Source organism: Ranitomeya variabilis, chromosome 3, assembly GCF_051348905.1.
Source record: "Ranitomeya variabilis isolate aRanVar5 chromosome 3, aRanVar5.hap1, whole genome shotgun sequence".
NCBI lineage: Eukaryota > Metazoa > Chordata > Amphibia > Anura > Dendrobatidae > Ranitomeya > Ranitomeya variabilis.
Genome location: NC_135234.1, coordinates 125858004 through 125879989, shown reverse-complemented (window position 1 = coordinate 125879989; position 21986 = coordinate 125858004). Strand labels below are relative to the sequence as shown.

Below are 21986 nucleotides of genomic sequence, written 5' to 3'. Positions count from 1 at the left end.
TAGAAGGGGTTTGTGGATAGTCTCTGCGCTGCCGACGGGACTTAAAACATACACTCACCGGCCACTTTATTAGGTACACCATGCTAGTAACGGGTTGGACCCCTTTTGCCTTCAGAACTGCCTCAATTCTTCGTGGCATAGATTCAACAAGGTGCTGGAAGCATTCCTCAGAGATTTTGGTCCATATTGACATGATGGCATCACACAGTTGCCGCAGATTTGTCGGCTGCACATCCCAAAGATGCTCCATACAAGGCAGGATGGATCCATGCTTTCATGTTGTTTACGCCAAATTCTGACCCTACCATCCGAATGTCGCAGCAGAAATCGAGACTCATCAGACCAAGCAACATTTTTCCAATCTTCTACTGTCCAATTTCGATGAGCTTGTACAAATTGTAGCCTCAGTTTCCTGTTCTTAGCTGAAAGGAGTGGTACCCGGTGTGGTCTTCTGCTGCTGTAGCCCATCTGCCTCAAAGTTCGACGCACTGTGCGTTCAGAGATGCTCTTAGGCCTACCTTGGTTGTAACGGGTGGCGATTTGAGTCACTGTTGCCTTTCTATCAGCTCGAACCAGTCTGCCCATTCTCCTCTGACCTCTGGCATCAACAAGGCATTTCTGCCCACAGAACTGCCGCTCACTGGATTTTTTTTCTTTTTCGGACCATTCTCTGTAAACCCTAGAGATGGTTGTGCGTGAAAATCCCAGTAGATCAGCAGTTTCTGAAATACTCAGACCAGCCCTTCTGGCACCAACAACCATGCCACGTTCAAAGGCACTCAAATCACCTTTCTTCCCCATACTGATGCTCAGTTTGAACTGCAGGAGATTGTCTTGACCATGTCTACATGCCTAAATGCACTGAGTTGCCGCCATGTGATTGGCTGATTAGAAATTAAGTGTTAACAAGAAGTTGGACAGGTGTACCTAATAAAGTGGCCAGTGAGTGTATATCCCAGTGTAATCAAAATGATTGGTTTATTTCAACATGATGTGGTTTTCCTGAAAAAGAAGTAGATTTGTCCTTCGAAACGCTTCAAAATAAACCAATCATTTTCATTACACTGGGTTATATGTTTTAAATCCTGTCGACAGCGCGGAGACTATCCACAAACCCGTTGGAACTTAATGATAACGATCATGATATATATACGTATCTCTAAAAGGCACTAAAATGCAACACTTATACATTTTCAATAATAAAACACGAGCACAGTCTTAGGATGAACCAGAGGATATTACGGCACAAGTATATAACCCTGTAAGAGTAAGACATGCAAAGTTTCAATAGAAATTCATAGGGGAAAAACAAGTACGACCTGTATGGTGGCCACTGAGCACCCCTAATGCGTGTTTCAGGTTCCGCTTCCTCCGAGGGGTGATATAGGGATGTCAAGGGAGGATATTTATAGTCCTACCAGTCAGCAGCTGTATTTGGAGCTTGCTACCCCCTCGCATTGCCGTCTGAAAGCCATATTTATGTTCATATTTATGTAATAAGGAAATTATTTATGAAATTTTGGCAAAATCAGACATGCTGGATCGTTAACATTCTCAGCAACGTAAAAAAAATTAAGAAAACCATACCATAAGGAAAGAGCCTTGCCAAAACCTGTCAGATGATAAATGCACTAGCAGGATGCAGCAGGCCCCCACTATAAAAGCAGGGGCAGCACAGGTGCAAACTACTGATAAAAACAGCCACCCACACACCTACCAGATTATGGAGGGGTTGGCTGCCTAGTAGAAAAATTGCACACTAATGAGGCTTGAGTAGAACGCCAGTCACACAGGTATGTGTGATGCAACGTGTCCGGCCTACAGCCTATAGATGACGCCCATAATATTATATCAGCACTATATACATGACTTTCGACTAACCTCTGCACTAATCCGTACCTCCCACTCCAAGACATCTCCCGACTTCTCCCGTGCTGCGCCAATCCTCTGGAATGCTCTACCCCAAGAAATTAGGACCATCCACAATTTGCACAGTTTTAGGCGCTTCCTCAAAACACATTTGTTCAGAGCGGCCTATCATGTTCCCTAATCAGTTATTTTATGTTTGTGTGTAGCCCATTCACTACTTCCATCTATCCCCCACCCCCTGAAGATGGCTGGACCATCATTGTAAATACATGATTGTAAATACACACCTGTACTTTGTATCTCCCCACCTCATTGTAGATTGTAAGCTCTCACGAGCAGGGTTGTCTTATTTCGTCTTATTTTGTCTTATTTTGCTTTATTACTGTATTGTTAACATTGTTACCCATGACTGTTGTGTTTGAAGCTGTTAAACTGTAAAGCGCTGCGGAATATGTTGGCGCTATATAAATAAAGATTATTATTATTATTATATACATGCACCCCACAGGGACAGACACCCCAATACACCCAGCCAACAAAAAGGGGGGCACTTTCCTTATGGGATCTTTAACTTTGCCAACATCATGTGGCGGTGGAGAGTCAGGAAGCCCTTATACACATTAGACCGTCACCTCTTTAGACCAACTAATGTTCGTCTAATGTTAGTCATGTGGATTTGGGCTTTAGTTTTACATTTTATTTAACCGCTGGAGTGGTGCCACTAATCTAAGTTCCCTGACCTTGGAGCTTTAGACAGACTGGACCTCCGAATAATAGAAGTGCGTATATATATCTTATTTTACTCCATAGTGACTAGTGAGTTACTTATGATGCAATCCAGATAAAAATGAACAAAGCATCAAATTGGTCCTCTAGCCCGTTACATATAGGATTTCTTCATTTCGAGGACTAGACAGTCAAACCACTAATGATAAAGAATCTAAGGCATATCCAAGCAGTATGCCATTACTTCTAAAGGCAGAAAAAAACCTTAAAGGGATATAGATATGTATGCACTTCCTCCGCCCTTCACACATCTATTCAGTTCTGCTCCAGAACTCTGCACCAACTCTGACAGCAATATCTGCTCCATTCAGGAGTCAGACACCCACTGTAGCCTGAAGACAGCGTTCATACTGGCTGATAATGTAGCAAACTATGGTTTATTGTGCCAAATACATAATCTCAACGTTTCAACCCATTATAATTCTATGTCAAGCTTGACAAAGACCTGTAAGGAGTTGAAACATTTTGGTCATGCATTTGCAGCAATAAACTGTGGTTTAACACATTATAACTAGTGATGAGCGAGTGTGTTTGTTAGGCTGGGTTCATATTACGTTTAAGCAGTCCGTTAGACGGACTGCGTTACACCGCGGCATAACGCGGTGTAACGCAGTCTGTTAACGCTGCCATTAAGCACTATTTCGGGGGCTTTGCTAGCGATGTGCCCTCATTGAGTGATGGACCCTGGGACGCGGGCTGCAGCATTATCTGGGTCCATCACCGCTAGCGCAGATAGAGCATCTGCTAGCTCTATCTGCGCTAGCGCAATGGCATGTCAGCACTTGCGTTAATGCAGCCCGTTTAACGCATGTGTTGAACGGGCTGCTTTAACACAATGTGAACCTAGCCTTACTCGGGTTTTCCGAGCATGCTCGGGTGTTCTTCGAGTATCTTGGGCTTGCTCGTAGATTATGTTCGTGTCCCACAGCTGCAGGATTTGCAGCTGTTAGACAAACCGGAACACATGCAGGGATTGCCTGTTAGGGAATTCCCACATGTATTCAGGCTGTCTATCAGCCACAAATCATGCAGCTGTGGAGACACAAACATAATCTACAAGCACACCCAAAATACTCGGAGAACACCCAAGCATGCTCGGAAAACCCGAGTAACGAGCACACTCGCTCATCACTAGATATAACCCAGTTTAGACGCCGTCTACTATCTTCATATTTGCATCATTACCAAGTGGGTTCCTTGGTTTTTGACCTGACATCCCTCTGATGTAAGAGAGCTGTGGGCTGCACTTTCCATTGTTGTCTATTTGAACCTGCTATAACCTGTGAATGGCTGGCTACAGCAGTTAGGTGACTAGAAGAGCACATCATCGTATGTTTTCTGATGACACATTGCTCAGTCACCTGCCCAACACAGTCTGTAGCAGTCCTGTGGTTTCTGAACGGAGCAGGCGTCTAACCCAGACATACGGAGAGAAGCCTGTGCTGAATCCACATTGACGGAGGAGTATGACACCGTTTTTTTATCATTTTCAATGAATCCATGCCTGAATTTTTTTTTGTATTTCTAAATTGGACAGTCCTTTTAATGACTAAAGCAGTAATGGAAATTAAGACGTGTTTTTCATCTTTTTTTGCCCTTTTATTCAGGTATGGCTTCACAAAAGAAGTAATGTTAAAGTACAAGGTCAGTGTGTACGTCATTATTACATCCTTGAATGTATTCAAAGGGGTTGTCTCAACTGGATTATTCCTTGTTTGATAGCAGACATCTCGCTATGTCTTTTATTCCAGCTTTGACAATTGTTCTGTGAGGCCACTTATTTCCTCAGTACTCAACTGAATTGGCGATCATGTAATACATACATTAGGCAAAGTGGGGCAATGTGGCACTCAAGACCCACACTTTGCATATCTAGCACCTAGATGGGTGTCCTTAGCAGAGAACGTCCTCTATAGAAGTGCTATTGCCCATACGGTAAGGGGCGTAGCTCTGGCGTGACAACCCCTTTAAGGCCACACTCACATATTCATTATTTGGTCAGTATTTGAACGCTAAAATCAGGAGTGGAACAGTCAGATGAAAAGTATCATAGAAACTTGTGCATATTTTTCTCCCACTCCTGGTTTTGGCTGACTAATACTTATGTAAAATACTGACCAAATGCGGGACGCATGAATGTGGCCTATGAGTAGTTTTAGGCTTATTATTATTGCGCTACTAACAGAGAGACAGTAGCTAAAAGTCCTCAGCATGTGAACAATTATATTTGAGCTAACATAACATTAGAACAAATATTATCATAAATCATAGAAATCACTTTTGCTACAGATTCATGCCAAGAACATTCTACGTCTACTTGAAGACATTTACAGTCTGATGCCCCTCGCCACCATTATTGACAGCAAGGTTCTCATTTTACATGGAGGGATATCAGACACAACAGACTTGGATTTCCTTACGTCTATTGAAAGAAGCAAGGTAAGTGAAACACCAAAGATGTCGAAGTGGGAATAATTTTACCAATGAAATCATTAACTGGTAGACAGAGAAATCTTTTTGATAAAATGTTTTTACATTACTGACTCTCCCTCAGCCTTGAAAGCTTCTTTTTTTTTAAATTAAAACATTAACTTTACGTAGGATATGGAGAACAAGAATAAGGCCGGGGTCACACTTGCGTGTGCAATGCGAGAAACTCGCATGAGTCTCTCGCATCAATACCCGACACTGCCGCCAGCACTCGGGACCGGAGCGTGCAGCTGCATGTATTTCTATGCAGCTGAATGCTCCGGTCCGAACAGCTGGAGGCAGTGCCGGGTATTCATGCTAGAAAATCGCTCTAGTTTCTCGCATTGCACTCGCAAATGTGACACAGCCCTAACAATTAATATTCAATAATAAGAATAATCTGTAGATATGATATTGTTAGATATCAAAAAGCGCCATAGAAAACCAATGTTTAAAGTCCATATGCAGAAATTAGGTTGCCATAGGATACACCAAGGCCAAAATCAATGTCTCCTATGTACAAGGTGTTCTAAAGAGAATATAATTTACACATCCTGACCCCGAGAACAAGAGTTGCCTATCCTGGAGAATGTGAAATCAGTATGATAAACCGGATCCTATAGCAGAATGGGGTACCTGCAACCATTTGTCCAAAATTTTGTGAAATTTTCCAGGGTGATGTCAGAGATGGGGCAGCCATTTATTATGTGGTGACATACCATTAATGAGCAAAATCCATCCAGTTATGCTTGGGGATTGAACTGCGTGCCACATATTCAGCATATCAATTCCAGGGTTATTTCTAAAAAATGTAGTTTTTGAATTAAGCAAAATTTAAATGGAATATTTTAAGGTGGATTTGGAAACCAATACACTACACAAATAGTGTCAGAAAAAGGTGCAGTATGAACATACTCTAAAGAAAAACAGAAGAAACATGTCACGTCTTTGAGGAGGATTCCCGTTGTAATCAGCTCCAAACTTGACTCTGCCAAGACGAAAAGCTGCAAAAACACTGTGAGAAAAAAAAATATTCAAAAAAGTTTTCAGAACTGTTTCAAAATCACTTAAAAGATCTCTTTAACTAAAAGAAAGAAAGCAAAGTGGATTCCTCTTGAAAAACTGTTGGATCTTTAGCCTTTAAAAAAAAGGCTATGTGCACATAATGTCTTTAGACCCCAAGGTACCTGCTTAGATTTAAAAAAAAAAACAAAAAACTGCAGTGGTTTTACTGAAGCGTCTTCTTTGATACCTTTAGGCCGTTTTCTCAATGGTATCTTTTTGTTAACTGTCTATATAAACTAGTGAGCAGCTTCCAAACGGAGAAGCCGCCTGAAGAATGCTCTGCTCACTTCTTGACTTTTGAAGCTGGAAGCAGTTAAAAGAAGCTCAAATAGACTGAACATTTGCACAGAAAGTCATTTTTACATTGTTGTGCATATGTTAATTCTTTTTAGCATTTTTCAGCAATTTTTTAGGCAGATTTCATTTCTCAACAGTTACCCTCTTGTTTTGATGACTACGCCATACAAATTTACAAGCTGAAAATGTTATTTACAAGCTGAAAATGTTATTTAGCTTAGGGATTTTTAGAGACGCAGAAAATTCCAGACTGGTATGTTTTAATAAACTTTTGTAGGGTAGCATAAATAGAGGTTTTGTCATTTTTAGCCGGGGATCTGATTCATCAGCAGATACATTTTCAAGCAGTAGAAGTATTTTTGCTGCCGTTATTTCAGTTAGCTGGACTTTACACAGGTGATATTGTCTAAAACCATTTGGTTGTCTCAGTGGTGCTTGAGTAAAGCCCCTTTCATGCCACATTTTAGTGTATATCTCAACATGTACAGTTTATTTTTTAAGCCAAGAAATAATATATGCATTGTATAAAGTATGAAAACATATACTGTAGCATACATTTGCCCCTGTGAATCACCTTCTACTCCTGATTTTGTCCTCACAAGTCTTATCACAAATTTCCTACTATCACAGGCCTAGTACAGGGCACAGTACACTGCCCCATCTTCCCTTCCAATGTAGACAAACCACGATCTTTGTCCCAAGTGCAAACAATATAGGCAGCTATGATGCTACTGAATAGAGGGACCCCAACCCTAGCTGTACTTTTTTTTTCATGGATAGCGAGAACCCTAACAGACAAGAAGGCAGGAAAGTGCCAAGAGGCATGAAGAGGGCAAAGATGCACCTAGTCCTTCTGCTCACGGTGGCTGAACACATAATGGGAGTCTTAATCTGATCTTTATTTTATCTATACGGCAGAACCTTCACTCTTCTGTGTAGGCCAGTGCATGTTTCTTACTGTCTTTTTCGTTTTCTACACTTTTGTCTTGATTTTTTAGTATAAATCCGCTTTGAAACCTCCAAGACCAAATCCAGAAAGAAACAATGTAATACATAAAGGTAACGAGTTGCATGTAGACGAGGTAGTTATAAAGCTTCTAAACATGCATGCACATTTACTGCATCTTCAATCCATGGAGATTAGCCCTGATAAATGCTTCTCTACACAACTGTTCACAGATTCTTATCAGCAGACTGGTGGACTGCAAGAAGGCTTCCGAAATGAGGCCATTGTGGACATACATTTCTTGGATTCCAGTCTTCACTTACCTGATATGACCCCAGAGTTAACAGTCAATGAACAAAATGAGTGGAAACAGGTTTGTTACATTTATTCCTGTAACAGATGACTTATTATAAAACCACTTAGTCTTTATTTTAATATAACATGGGTTTCTTCTGGAAATTATTGAGTCATAGTTTTGCAAATATAAAGGGGCATTTGAGGAGTTGAAGGAACATTCTAGAAAAAAAAGTGATATACTGTGTCCCTCAGAATGTAGGTCCTGTATGGGGCAGTTTACATCTTCCATCTTTGCCATTCTTTGAAGCTAAGTGGTTAACTGCCCTCTCAGGCACTGTACCAGGCATTACATAATTTTATCTGCAGTAGTCTATTAAACAGATTATCCCACAAGAAAAAAAAAAACATTTATTGCCGATCCATGGAATATTTGATAAATATGTGATTATTAGAGCCTAACTCCTGGGACCCCTGCAATCACAAAATCTAGGAATGCCAGTGCACACATTCTGCTCCACTGCATGACCCAACGTACCATGCTTCTCCTTCTAATGTCTATAGAGGTGGTCAAAAACAGCTGAGTACAGCATCTTTCCACTGGCCCCTTAGAAATTAATGGAGCTGCATAGCACATGTGTGACCATTCTTCCATTCAAACTACGGTAACTTGTCCTAGAGATCCATGTGAGTTCCAGCTGTAGGCCATCTTCAAACTTATAATTATCAACTATTCTTTAAATAAGTGATATGTAATGCTGTGTCAGGGTACTCAAGAGGTCCAGGGTCAGATACCAGAAGATCTCATCATAAACGATCAATACACCAAAAAATGTATATACCGTATATATATATATAAGAAATATTCATTAGTTTTTGCACATTTGGTGTTTGCACTTATGCATAATTGATTTGAAGTGCACCTCTTTTTTTCAATTCATGTGTTTTGCTTATGAATTATTTCTAACCAGAATATGATTAATTTAAATTTCAGCACCCTTTTTTTTATTGTTTTGCTCATGAATCATTTTTAATCATATTTATCGGCACCAGCGCTTTGATTATTTTATTATCGGTTTATATTAATGAAATATTCATAGGCACAACTAATAGGGTTGATGATCATCTTGATCACACTAATGAATATACAAAATATTTGGTGCAAAAAAAAGAGAGCACAATACCAACCAGTACTAACACGCCACTGTCCCTGCACACAGCACTCCAACGCACGTTTCGCTTCTGCTTCGTCGGGGAGCGTCAGACACTTTTGAGGATTATATATTTGTAGTAAGGTCACAGTCTGTGGTCAGAATTCCAAGAAGGTAGCGGTTCAAGACAAAGGGGCTAGGCAAACGGAAGGTACAAGGCAAGGTAAAAGGTTGGGCCACAAAGATCAGAATACATGAAAATAGAGCACGGAGAAAAAGCTCACCACTTGAGCAAAGCTACAACTGGAAGTAATCTTCAGCAGAGAGCCAGCTAAAAAGCCAGACAATCACCCGGAATGGTTGACACCTGGAAGACCCTTCAGGCCCGACCTGATTGTGCTGCTGGGCTGTCAATCACAATGCGGACAGCCCAGCACGCCCCTGCGTCACATTGGGCAATTGGGCTATCATTCACAATACTGACAGCTCATCATGCCCCTATTCTATAGAGCAGCTGAGCTGTCACAGCGTGGAGATATCATGGCATGATATATGCATTTTATCAGGTAATCCATTTAATCTTTTTTTCATCTAGGAAGGAGCTGAACTAGAAAATGAGCTAATTTCCAATATCTAGCTTTTACTAATTAGGTTGTACAAAACCAGTGTAAACCATATAGCCCAATATTGCATCCATGGGCTTCTCCTTGTGTCCTGGACTCATACGTATGTATCCAGCAGAAATGTATCTATACATTTACTGTATAGGAAATATAATAAACTAAATCTAAGGAACATGAAGGCAAAATCTTTTTTTTATCAGTTTGATGAAAGCAGATAAATGTACACAGTTTTACAAAGTAGACAATCAGATTTCCTGTTTTGCTAGTTGGTTATTTATTGTATTTTTACTCTTATTTAGGAGGTAAAGACACTTTATGTTATATATTAGCCATTAGCTTGTTGTTATACTGATAGTGAGTGTACTGTACTAACATTTGTTCTTTATTGGCTAAGGTTGTAGACATAATGTGGAGCGATCCGAAGAACCAAAATGGCTGCTTACCGAACAGTTTTAGAGGTGGAGGTTGTTACTTTGGTCCAGATGTAACCAAAAAATTACTTGACCGATACAATTTAAAAATGTTGATTAGGTCACACGAATGCAAACAGGAAGGTTATGAGTTGGGCCACAATGGAAAGGTAAAAAAAAAGTAATTACATTATTTTTCTAAAAGGAGGAAAAAAGGGTCATGCTCTAACCTATGTGTATTTCACATGGACCTTTAGTGAGGCTTAGTGCTGTATTTATGGGGCAGGCAGGATATTATGTGTGTCAACTATATACAGAGCCGAGGTGGGATGAAAAATGGAGACCGCCATTGTGCTAGTTTAATGCACCCTTATTACATATACACAGACATAGATACTAAGCCAAGCAGCAGTATATACAGTGGGGCAAAAAAGTATTTAGTCATTCAGCAATAGTGCAAGTTCCACCACTTAAAAAGATGAGAGGCGTCTGTAATTTACATCATAGGTAGACCTCAACTATGGGAGACAAACTGAGAAATAAAAATCCAGAAAATCACATTGTCTGTTTTTTTAGCATTTTATTTGCATATTATGGTGGAAAATAAGTATTTGGTCAGAAACAAAATTTCATCTCAATACTTTGTAATATATCCTTTGTTGGCAATGACAGAGGTCAAACGTTTTCTGTAAGTCTTCACAAGGTTGCCACACACTGTTGTTGGTATGTTGGCCCATTCCTCCATGCAGATCTCCTCTAGAGCAGTGATGTTTTTGGCTTTTCGCTTGGCAACACAGATTATGTGATTCATAATATTGGATCTAAGTAGACCAATCGGTGTGTGTTACTGAATTGTGTTTTTATATGTTGGCTGTATCCTGAATAATGTGAGATGGTGTATCAGGAATATGTTTTATGTAGTGTTCTATGTCATTTTGAGTCTTTTCAGCAGTATTATAATAAAAGCGAAGTTTTCTGGGAATAACCCTTATTCAGTAAAGGGTTACACGTAGATCTTTGTTGCATCTCCTTTAGGTCATAACCATATTTTCAGCATCTAACTACTATGATGAAGGAAGTAACAGAGGGGCATATCTCAAGTTGTGCCCAGATCTAATTCCACGATTTGTGCAATATCAAGTCAGTAAGTGCACACGAAAGCTTACACTTAATCAACGGTAAGAGTATATTCTTTTTTTTTTACCTATATACTTAGCGGGAAATTGCTCTAATGTATCTTTCCTGACTACCAACATATAGAGCATATGCAAATAACTATTATAGGCACACCTAAGACATGAATATCATCCAAAGAAAAAAAAGGTGTATAGAGTCTAAAAAATGTTTTTCTTAAACTTTATTAAAGATTAAACAATGAAAATTACATATAAAATTCAACAGAGAGATGCAATGGATGACCACCTGCTATGTTATATAGTTACATGCAGACCGACAAAGAATAGTATAGAATATAGTAAAAATACCAATTGTAGATATATGTAAATCCTGCCTCATTAGCTATTTGCAGGTCCTGTGCTGAAATAATAGAGAGGGCTCTGTGCTGTCATGTGATGCTCCAGCCTGCCCCCTTCATTACCTCACCACAGGTCCTCTACGGGAGCCCTCAGCATCACCACAGCCCACGCTATGCTGTCAGGTATGCAACTGCGATCCCTCCTGTGGCACCCTGCCGCCTCCTTCTCCGCCGGACACACATCTCCCCAGCCGCTGCAGGAATCCAGCGCTGGGGAAGCCATGGCCCATGTGGGTCCACTGGTTAAGTGAAGGAGTATTAATTTGCTTTTCCCTGCCCACTGCTCGGCCCTGACAGGTGGGCGGGGAAGTGGCTAATGAATATTCCTTCACTTTAAGCATTGGGACCATGTGGTTTCCCCAGCACCAGTTTCCTGCAGCGGCAACATTTTCCTGCCTCCTGGGAGTGCAATCCCACTCCGCCGCTGCCCCCTCCCCACATATTACATTCAGACCATAAGACGCACTCCACACTTTCCTCCCAAATTTGGAGGAAAAAAAGTGCGTCATATTGTCAGAAAAATACCGTACTTTTTTTTTAAAAACTCTAAGAGATCTTCTCTGTGGGCATTTTCTATTTGCTTTTTCTCCTCTGACGCTGGCCAATCAAAACATAAAGGCGCCCACAAAAGTTCTCTGGTATACGCCCAATTGTTAAAGAGGGGCATAACTTTGGAATGGAGTGGCACAGAAGAAAAAGAAAAACTGATCCAGAATCAGTAGACCAGCACCAGGCGGAGGAGATACTTAGTTTAAATTTAAAAATAATCTAGTGAAAAGTCCTGGTTAATAATTGTTGGTTTCTCGCTGCAGGATGAGTGCTGTCGAAGATTCTGCTCTTAGAGCACTTCAGGAACAATTTTTTGCCCATCGCACTGATCTTATAAAAGCTTTTAAAGAGTATGACCCAGATGATACAGGTAAATAAAATGATCATTTTGCTATATTTGACAGATGCATATACTTGTTACTCTACATGGTGCTATATGGAACAATTTCATATATAATACTATATAATTTGTTTCATCTTATTATTACTGTTGTTATTATTATTATATTCCTATGTTGTACAAATTCACTTTTCGTGTACCACTACGTTAAAAAAAGTAGAAAAACAGGTCATTTTCCAAAATTGGAAAAAAACAGTATATTAACTGGACAATCTGCATGACAAGGCTGCCCTTCTGGCATTTGCTGGAGTGTGCAACAGCTGCAGGCTTGTGCTGGCAGACTATATTGAGCTGACAACACATGATGCTGTGTTGTTAGACTTTGGTCAGACTGTACTGTGTGACCCCTTTGATTTTGTATTGTGTGTCGGTTCCTTCACTGCAGTCTTGTTGTAATTATAAAGATAACACTTCCCGTGTGTCCCCAGTAAAACAGTTCATTCTCCCACAATATCCATGTTCTGATGATTTTGCTGAAAGCTGCAAAAATGATTAGGTGATAAATTGTGTAATCATTAGAAAGCAAATAATTTTACAATTAACAGGAAAAATCTCCATTAGTGATTGGGCATCAGCAATGGAAGCAGTGCTACATCTGGATCTACCCTGGAGGACATTACGCTCAAGACTTGCACGACTGGCTTCAGATGGCAGGGTAGAATATCTTTCATGCTTTGAAGATCTGCACATTGAAAAATCCATCAAAGCAGTGAGTGTATCTTATTTATTCATACTGTATGTATGTAGGATTGTATTATGCTAAATATCTACAGTATACAGTTAGGTCCACAAATATTTGAATAGTGACACAAGTTTACCAAAACATATTCAAGATACCATTATATAATCAATATACGCTCAAAGTGCAGACTGTCTGTCAGCTATAATTGGAGGGTATTCACATCCTACAGTAATTGGAGTAAGGGTTTAGGAATTAGAGCTCTTTAAAGGGAACCTGTCAGCAGTTTTGGCCGATATAAGATATGGCCACTGCCTTTCAGGGATTATCTACAGCATTCTATAATGCTGCAGATAAGCCCCCGGTCCAACCTAAAAGATAAGAAAAATAAGTTTTATTACTCACCTGGGGGGAGGTCGGGTCCGATGGGTGTCGCAGGTCCGGGTCCAGCGCCTCCCATCTTCTTATGATCGCCACCCTCCTGTTGCTTCATCGCTCCCCGGCATTGCTCTGCTGCACAGGCATACTTGTCCGCCCAGTTGAGGGCAGAGTAAAGTGCTGCAGTGCGCACACACTGGGCCTCTCTGACCTTTCCCAGCGCCTGTGCCCCCCGGGTGAGTATAATAAAACTTATTATTTTTATCTTTTAGGTCGGACCGGGGGCTTATCTACAGCATTATGAAATAGCTTTTTAATGGGCTATTCCCTAATTAATCCATCAATTATGCAGATAAAAAGTCTGGAGCTGATTACAGGTGTGGCATTTGCATTTGGAAGCTGTTGCTGTGAACCCACAACATGTGATCAAAAGAGATCTCAATGGAAGAGAAGCAGTCCATCATTAGTCTGAAAATAAAAGAACCCCCATCAGAGAGATAGCAGAAATGTTAGGAGTTACAAAATCAACAGTTTGGCACATTCTGCAAAAAAAGGGCACACTGGTAAGCTTGAAAACTCAAAAAAGCCTGTATGTCCACAGAAGACAACAGTGGTGGATGATCGCAGAATCATTCCAAAAGTGAAGAAAAACCCCTTCACAACATTCACCCAAGTGAAAAACACTCTCCAGAAAGTAGGTGTTTCAATATCTAAGTCTACCATAAACAGAAGACTTTATGAGATCAGATACAGAGGGAAGCATTCTTTGGACAGATTAGACTAAGATCAACCTGTACCAGAATGATTGGAAGAAGAAAGTATGGCGAAGGCCTGGAACCGGGCGGGTCATGATCGAAAGCACACCACATCCTCTGTAGAACATGGTGGAGGCAGTGTGATGTCATGGGCATGCACGGCTTCCAATGTCACTGATTCACTAGTGTTTATTGATGATATGACTGAAGACAGAACAAACAAGAATTCTTAAGTGTACGGGGCTAAACTTTCTGCCCATATTCAATCAAATGCAGCAAAAACATACTGCAAAAGCAACCGTGGAGTTTTTTAAGGCAAAGAAGTGAAATATTCTGCAATGGTCGAGTCAATCACCAGATCTCAACCCTATTGAACATTCACTTCACATGCTTGAGACAAAACTCAAGGCAAAAAGACCCACAAACAAGCAACAACTGAAGTCCGCCTGAAATACTTCACAAAAGAGTAAACCCAGCGATCGGTGACGTCCATGGCTTCCAGACTTCACGCAGTCATTGCCTGCAAAGGATTTTCTACAAGGTATTGAAAATGAACATTTTATTTATGGTAAAATTAATTTATCCAATTACTTTTTAGACCCTGAAATGAGATTTTGTAGGAAAAATGGTTGCAATTCCTAAATGTTTCACAAGATATTTTTGTTCAACACCTTCAATTAAACCTGAAAGTCTACACTTCAGTTGCATTAAATCACGAAGATTCTGTCACTGTCCAAATACTTCTGGACCTAACTGTATATGATCCATAAAATTTGATATAATAACTTGCTATAAACAGATTTTTTTTAATCTAGTATAAATTCTGCTGGTCCCCTGACTCTGGCATTAGTTTTCTTTTGTTCCTGTGCTTCTCCATTCCTGAACTATGGCACCCTGTATATAAATCTTTTTTGCCAAGAGTATGGTGCTATTCAGCTATTCTCTCATCATTGTCTTGAGGACCATGCCCACTTGGGATTAAAAAGAAAGACTAGATTTGTATACAAAGAAGATAGAGGCAAATTTCAGCACTGGAGGGGAGTAAGAACAAACAGAAATGGCCAGATTAAGGAGAACAGCGATATTTATACCAATTTGATCTCAAGTCTTCTTTAACCCCTTTCTGCCATCGGACGGAATGCAGTGAGCCCGCATTAAAGCCGGGACATGTCAGCTGTTTTGAACAGCTGACATGTGCCCGCAATAGGCACGGGTGGAATCGTGTTCCGCCCGCACCTATTAACTAGTTAAATGCTGCTGTCAAACTCTGACAGTGGCATTTAACAAGCGCATCCGGACAGAAATGCGCACACCGGTGACCCCCGTCACATGATTGGGGGTCATCGGTGCTTTGGCATAACAGCCAGAGGTCTCCTGCCGACCTCTATGGTTGTTGATGCCAGATTGCTGTGAGCGCTACCCTGTGGTGGGCACTCATAGCAATGCTGTAATTTAGCTACATAGGGGCGTTCTGAGCATTGCTCCTATGTAGCAGAGCAGATCAGGATATGCCCGGTTCTAGTCTCCCATGGAGGCTACTGAACCATGGCAAAAGTAATAAAAAAAAATGTTTTTAAAAATATGAAAAAAATAAAAAAAATTATAAAAGTTAAAATCACCCCCCTTTCGCCCCATTCAAAACTACACATATTTGGTATCGCTGAGTTCAGAATCGTCCAATCTATCAATAAAAAAAAGAATTGACCTGATCGCTAATCGGCGTAGCGAGAAAAAAATTCAAACCGCCAGAATAAGTTTTTTTGGGCGACGCGACATTGAATTAAAATGCAATAACGGGCGATCAAAAGAACGTATCTGCACCAAAATGGTATCACTAAAAACGTCAGCTTGGCACGCAAAAAAATAAGCTCCCACCCAACCCCAGATCACGAAAAATGGAGACTCTATCGGTAACGGAAAATTATGCAGTTTTCTTTTTTTTTAGAAAATTTGGGAATTTTTTTTCACACTTAGATAAAAAAAGAACCTAGACATGTTAGGTGTCTATGAACTCGTAATGACCTGGAGAATTATAGTGGCTGGTCAGTTTTAGCAGTTAGTGAACCTAGCAAATAAGCCAAACAAAAAACAAGTGTGGGATTGTACTTTTTTTTGCAATTTCACCACACTCGACTTTTGTTCCCGTTTTCTAGTACACTACATGGTAAAACCAATGGTGTCGTTCAAAAGTACAACTCGTCCCGCAAAACATAAGCCCTCACATGGCCATATTGATGGAAAAATAAAAAAGTTATAGATCTGGGAAGGAGGGGAGCGAAAAACAAAAACGCAAAACTGAAAAAAGCTTTGGTCATTAAGGGGTTAAACAGTCCCTATTATATTGTTTGTCTCTCTAGAGAGTATGAATGTAAATGATTGTGGTTTCTCATTGGGCCAGAATCAAGAGAAACTATTCTGTATAAAACGCCAATAAATTTATGAAGGATCCAATGTAAATTGATATAAACAGTCTCATTGTATAGCCTTCTCTAATGCCGGATGATTTTTCTTCCATGCATGTTTAATATGTTCATGTCTTGCAACTTGCAGAATAGAAAGCTTGATTTTTTTCTTCATGCTCATCTTGAGAAACAAAAAGGTTGATGTACTAATATTATCTTTGCACTCCCTGACCTTATGTACTGTGAGGACGTGTAATCTTTATACTGCCTCTTTTATCCTTTATATCTTAATGCAATATTGAACATATATGTTGCTCTTATTAGGTTCAGCCTAGTTTGGTTGAGACATTATACAGATACAAAGCAGACCTTGAGATCATCTTCAACATAATTGACAAGGACCACTCAGGTATTTTTGTTAATTTAGTTGATAACTTGAATGTGTCACATAACATGGCTTTTATTCGATGTTTCTTGACGACAGATATGACTGATAAATAAAATAATCAGACTGTATATCCGGATTATAGTATTTATTATTTTAAAACTAGTTGGATAAGTATAAAATATCCTTTATTTAAAGGGCTTGGCCTATGTTCTTGTACCATCTTTTAATAGTGATAAATATATTATCCCTGGGGGTCCAAGACCATAACCATGAAAATAGGCGTTTGGTGCCCTCTGCTTGAATGTAGCTATGGTCACGTTGATGCTCTACAACTTTATGCAGTATAAATTGGATGGACTAAGTCTATGTTCGCATAATGTTTCAGCCAGATGTCAGTGGCTTTCTCTGGGCTTTTGTCTGAAGCCCTGAAAAACAGGATTTAGGCATATTCACCAACGGGGCCATTGACTTTAACTTCTTTCCGACAGCCACTGTACATGTAAGGTGCAAGTTGGCAGCGAAGTATGGAGTGGACTCTCAGGGTGACACACAGCCAGCCTCTAACATACATGGCTAGAGCGGGTCTATTACAAATTTCCGTTTTTTTTTTACACCACTAAAATAATAATCAAAACTGGACAAGTTTGGTATCAGTGTAATCGTACTGATGAGGAGAATCATGGTGCCAGGTCATTTTTACTATGAAATGTACGCCGTAAAAGCAAGTCCCCATTTTGTTTTGTAATTTCACCGCTTTCAGAATTGATTTCCTGTACAGTATGTGTTAAACTGAATGGAGTTATTCAAAAGTGCAAAAAACAAACCTTACATATCTGTGTAGACAGGAAAATATAAACGTTATGGCTTTTGATAGAAGGGGAGGAAAAAATGAAAATGCAAAAATGGAAATTGGCCATGTTGGAGTAGGGGTTAATAAACCAGACGCAGTCATTTGTGCATTGTCTAACCTCACTTTTGGAAGTATCCAACTTCTTGAGGCGGGGACAACAGTTCAGTCAACCAGGCTTTTTGTACCCACCTCAAAAAGGTAGACACTGCTGAAAAGTAGGTCAGAGCATGAAATCACTCCGTCTGCTTTATGGAAGGCACAGGCCACGTCGGCAGATGTGCCGGAATCCCGTTTTGTAGGACTGCAGTCAGAAGTCCAGACGGAGCCATTGACGTGTTGCTGTAACAGGATGTGAATATAGATAGCCAAGTACAGCGACAGAGAGCCTGAGTAGTAGATCAATATCTGACAGCAAATTAAATGAAAGTACGCTGGTCAGAACTTAGTCTTCAGATGGATGTAATTTAGAAATCTGTCCGACACTGGTATGGTTTACTTTGTAATCTAAGATAGTCCTATAGATATATATATATATATATATTTAATTTCTATATGGAATATGAGTTGCCAACACCTTCTTGGAAAATCTTTTGTTATTTAAGCAGAAGTTTCATAAATCAGCATGGACAGGCTTGACTTTGTGAACAAACTGTAGACACCATCAATGATAGAATACGATAAGTCATTGTATAGTTGAAATCAATCTTCCTATTACATGCAATATTTTTAGGATATGAAGAATATGAGAGCCCTAATTTAATGCCTTTTTTTTAGGTTTGATATCCATTGATGAATTTCGTCAGACATGGAAGCTTTTCACCTCTCACCTTCACATCAGTATAGATGATGCAACTATAGATGACTTGGCCCACAGCATAGATTCTAACAAGGATGGTAGCATTGACTTTAATGAGTTTTTGGAAGCTTTTCAAGTAGTTCACAAATTTGAAAGGAAGGATAGGAACAGAAGATGAAAGTGGTTATACTAACCACGAAGAAGAATTTCCCGGTCGATATTGCCTACAGGCAGCTGATTGTCTCTAAACATTACAGTCAATGGCCTTTCTCAGCATGATGTGTGCCCTGCCAATAGCAAAGGATGGCAATGCTTGAGAGCGGTGATGAATGAGAAGAGAATTATGTACAATCATGGAGCAAGAGTCAATGCTTGAACATCGGAGGCCTTCAAAAAAGACACTAACATGTTCTAGTGTGGACTGCTACGTTGGATTTTTTAAAAAAAACAAACATTTAATACCAGGTTTCTAAAGATTATATAGAAACTAAAGGCTGTCACTTAAAGGGTAACTGTGCTTTCAAGTAACTTTTCAGAATAAGGTGTCCTGTGTGTGTACATGAGGAATTATATAATTTCTAGCCATTACTTGACTAATATTCTGCATTTTCACCAGTTTTCTCCTCTCCTTTTTCTCTAACTTGCAATCAACTGGGAGCTGGGGCAGGAGAATTGCTGCAGTTATCATCAGATCAGCACAGGCTGTCCCAGGGGGTCTTGCTCTTCATTCATTCAGAGATAAGTTGCAGCAATATGGAGGACACAATATTCTGCTGAGCTGAGCAGTCTTGATCTGAATCAAACTCTGAGGTGAGGTAAAACACTTGTTACATAGCTCCCTTCCCCTTCTTCATGGAGGATAATGGGGTGTATCACATGACACCTGTAATTATCTCCTCTAAGCAAGATGGACTTCAGCTATTTCACATTTGATGGCAAGTTAAGGAGGCAGCGAGGAGGGGAAGACGTGTCTGATAAATGGGAAGGAAGCTGATATCTCTGATAAGATACTGCACATTATGAAGTTTTCACCTGTAGTATATATTTGTGCAATAACTGTTGAAAGTACAATTCCTGTTTAAGTATTGCCCAAATTCAAATGATGACAAGTTACAACATATATGAAAACTTTAATACTGAGAAACATTTATAGTCTCCTAACTGGTTTCCACCTTTGAAAGCTATATGCGTGAAGCACAAAATAACTTTTTGAGAATATGGGGGTCTTTCCTCAATTCTGAATCAGTGTAAGAAAATATTTATTCATTTTATTTAGACATAGAAAAACAATTTAATTAAAAGAGATTTAACAATAAGTTTAAACAAGAAGTAAAAAAAAAATTATACTATAGTCATGCCATTTATTAGAGTAGGTGCGAATCAATTCGCAGGACCTGGGTCCATCAACCGCGTCAATAATCTGTGTCCAGTGGATGGGAGGCCTGAGAACCATCTCTTTCCTGACGTCATCCGTGTTTTTTCTTTAGATTAGGTGACGTAGCACAACTTCATGATGTACCCAGGACATCATGCCAGGCTGGCAAATTAAAAGAAAAGCCATGGATGCCATCAGGTAAGAGGCGGCTCTCAGGCTTCCCATCCATTGGCCACAAATTACTGACATGGCCGATAGACCGGGTCATGCAAATCGATTTGAACCATCTTTATTGTTTATCTTAAATCAGAACTGAATGTTTGACAAATGTTTGCATAGATTTTGACATTTAAACGACAAATTGTTCAGTTTGAGAATTTTAACAGAATTTAACAATAAACAAATATTAAACAAGACATAGAAATGTAATCTATAGGATAAGGGATAACTTACTGACTGCTGGGACTCCTAGTACTGCCAAGAACTTGACCCTGGATGCTAAGAATACCGTTCAGCAAAGCCACTTTTATAATAGCGCGGAGGAGCACGTTTGACCACCTCTCCATTCATTGTCATGGCTATTTAGGCCTGCCAAAAATAGCCAAGCACTGTACTCCGACAATCCCATAGACAATGAATGGAGGAGCACTCGGGCATGCACACCTCCACCACATTGAAGATAGGGCAGTTTGAGATTTTTGGGAGAATCCAGCAGATCATCAAGCTATGAATAGATTTAAAATGTTGATTATATGTCAAGTATATTAAGAAAATTAATAAAAAAGTGTATTGTAAATTGTCAGTTTGTGGTGACATTTTTTCTTTTATGAAATTGTGTACATGCTTTTTTTTTCCGAGTCCTGAGTGAAACCCATATCCAAAGTATTATGTATTTTGAAAAAAAATGCCACTGATCCAAAAATGGATAGATGCTAAATGGGGACAGATGCGCATAGAGTGATACCATAAAAACATGAAGAATACAAAAGGGAATGCACTCACTTATAGAGATTGTGACTGGCACAACACCATAAAATGCCAATAAATCCCAGCTGTTGCTGCTCCGAGTGCTGTGCGGTGATGCTCAGCAGATGAGTGACTGGATAAGGAAATATTCACCGTTAGAAAGCTGCTCTGCTGGATATAGAAAATTTCATACGTGGTAACAGTTCCACATAAACATGCAGTTTTATTTGTTGACACACCACAGAGGTGCCCCGGCTCCTTTTTCAGAACAAAACCGTAATCCCAAACCAAATTGTGGTTGTCTTGAAAAATGAGCCGATGCGGCTACGAAACGCGTCGACAAATAACCATGAACATTTCCTTATTCGTGCACCGATCCGAAAATGGCACAGACCAAAGTGAATGTAGTATCTTTGCATTTCTCTTTAATACCCTACAGTGAGTTCTGGTTAAAAACAAAAACAAAACAAAACATAAAAACCGATGTGCCAGCCTTGTAGATAACGTGTGCCTTTGCTTTTAGACACATTTCACAATCTGGTCAATTGTGCCAGAATTTAAAGAGTTGTTTTCCTCATTTTAGAATCTTCGGCCTTTTTTTGTTATTTGCACCGAGATTAAAAAAAACCAAACAAATATTTGATCAAAACAAGTAGTAGAAATAAATGTGTGGATTAAATGACCTCAGAGAAATGTATACTTTGTAACCTCACATTCACATACATCATTTCTGTTGCACAAATATCGGTGCCTGAAAATCAGTTTCACTGATCTGAAATTACTGCAAAAATCTGCCTGTCGTTGAAAAAAGTCAAAGTCCAAAAAGTTCAAGCCATAATCTTACCTGCAGGTTCAGGAAATACCTTTTATTTTTGTAATAACTATTATCCGTTGAAAAATTGTTTTTAATTTTTTTTTTAAAGAACTTGTCGGCTCTCCTGCTGGTTCTGTTTGAGTATATATTCGTATTCCTCAGAATAGCAATTTTCAAGCAGCTTTTTCTA

At 39.6% G+C, this 21986-nt stretch overlaps 1 protein-coding gene across 1 annotated transcript in view; it reads left to right on the top strand.

The window, feature by feature from the left end:
- The window catches only part of PPEF1 (protein phosphatase with EF-hand domain 1), a 65933-nt gene extending 45178 nt beyond the window's left edge, over positions 1 to 20755 (top strand). Inside the window, exons 8-17 of the mRNA XM_077299122.1 lie at positions 4263 to 4299; positions 4945 to 5094; positions 7485 to 7545; positions 7666 to 7805; positions 9895 to 10080; positions 10946 to 11088; positions 12257 to 12363; positions 12939 to 13102; positions 16932 to 17016; positions 18620 to 20755. Coding sequence (XP_077155237.1) covers positions 4263 to 4299; positions 4945 to 5094; positions 7485 to 7545; positions 7666 to 7805; positions 9895 to 10080; positions 10946 to 11088; positions 12257 to 12363; positions 12939 to 13102; positions 16932 to 17016; positions 18620 to 18819 — 1273 coding nt within the window. The 3' untranslated portion in view covers positions 18820 to 20755. The remainder of the gene's footprint in view (positions 1 to 4262; positions 4300 to 4944; positions 5095 to 7484; positions 7546 to 7665; positions 7806 to 9894; positions 10081 to 10945; positions 11089 to 12256; positions 12364 to 12938; positions 13103 to 16931; positions 17017 to 18619) is intronic.
- Positions 20756 to 21986: the final 1231 nt, after the last annotated feature.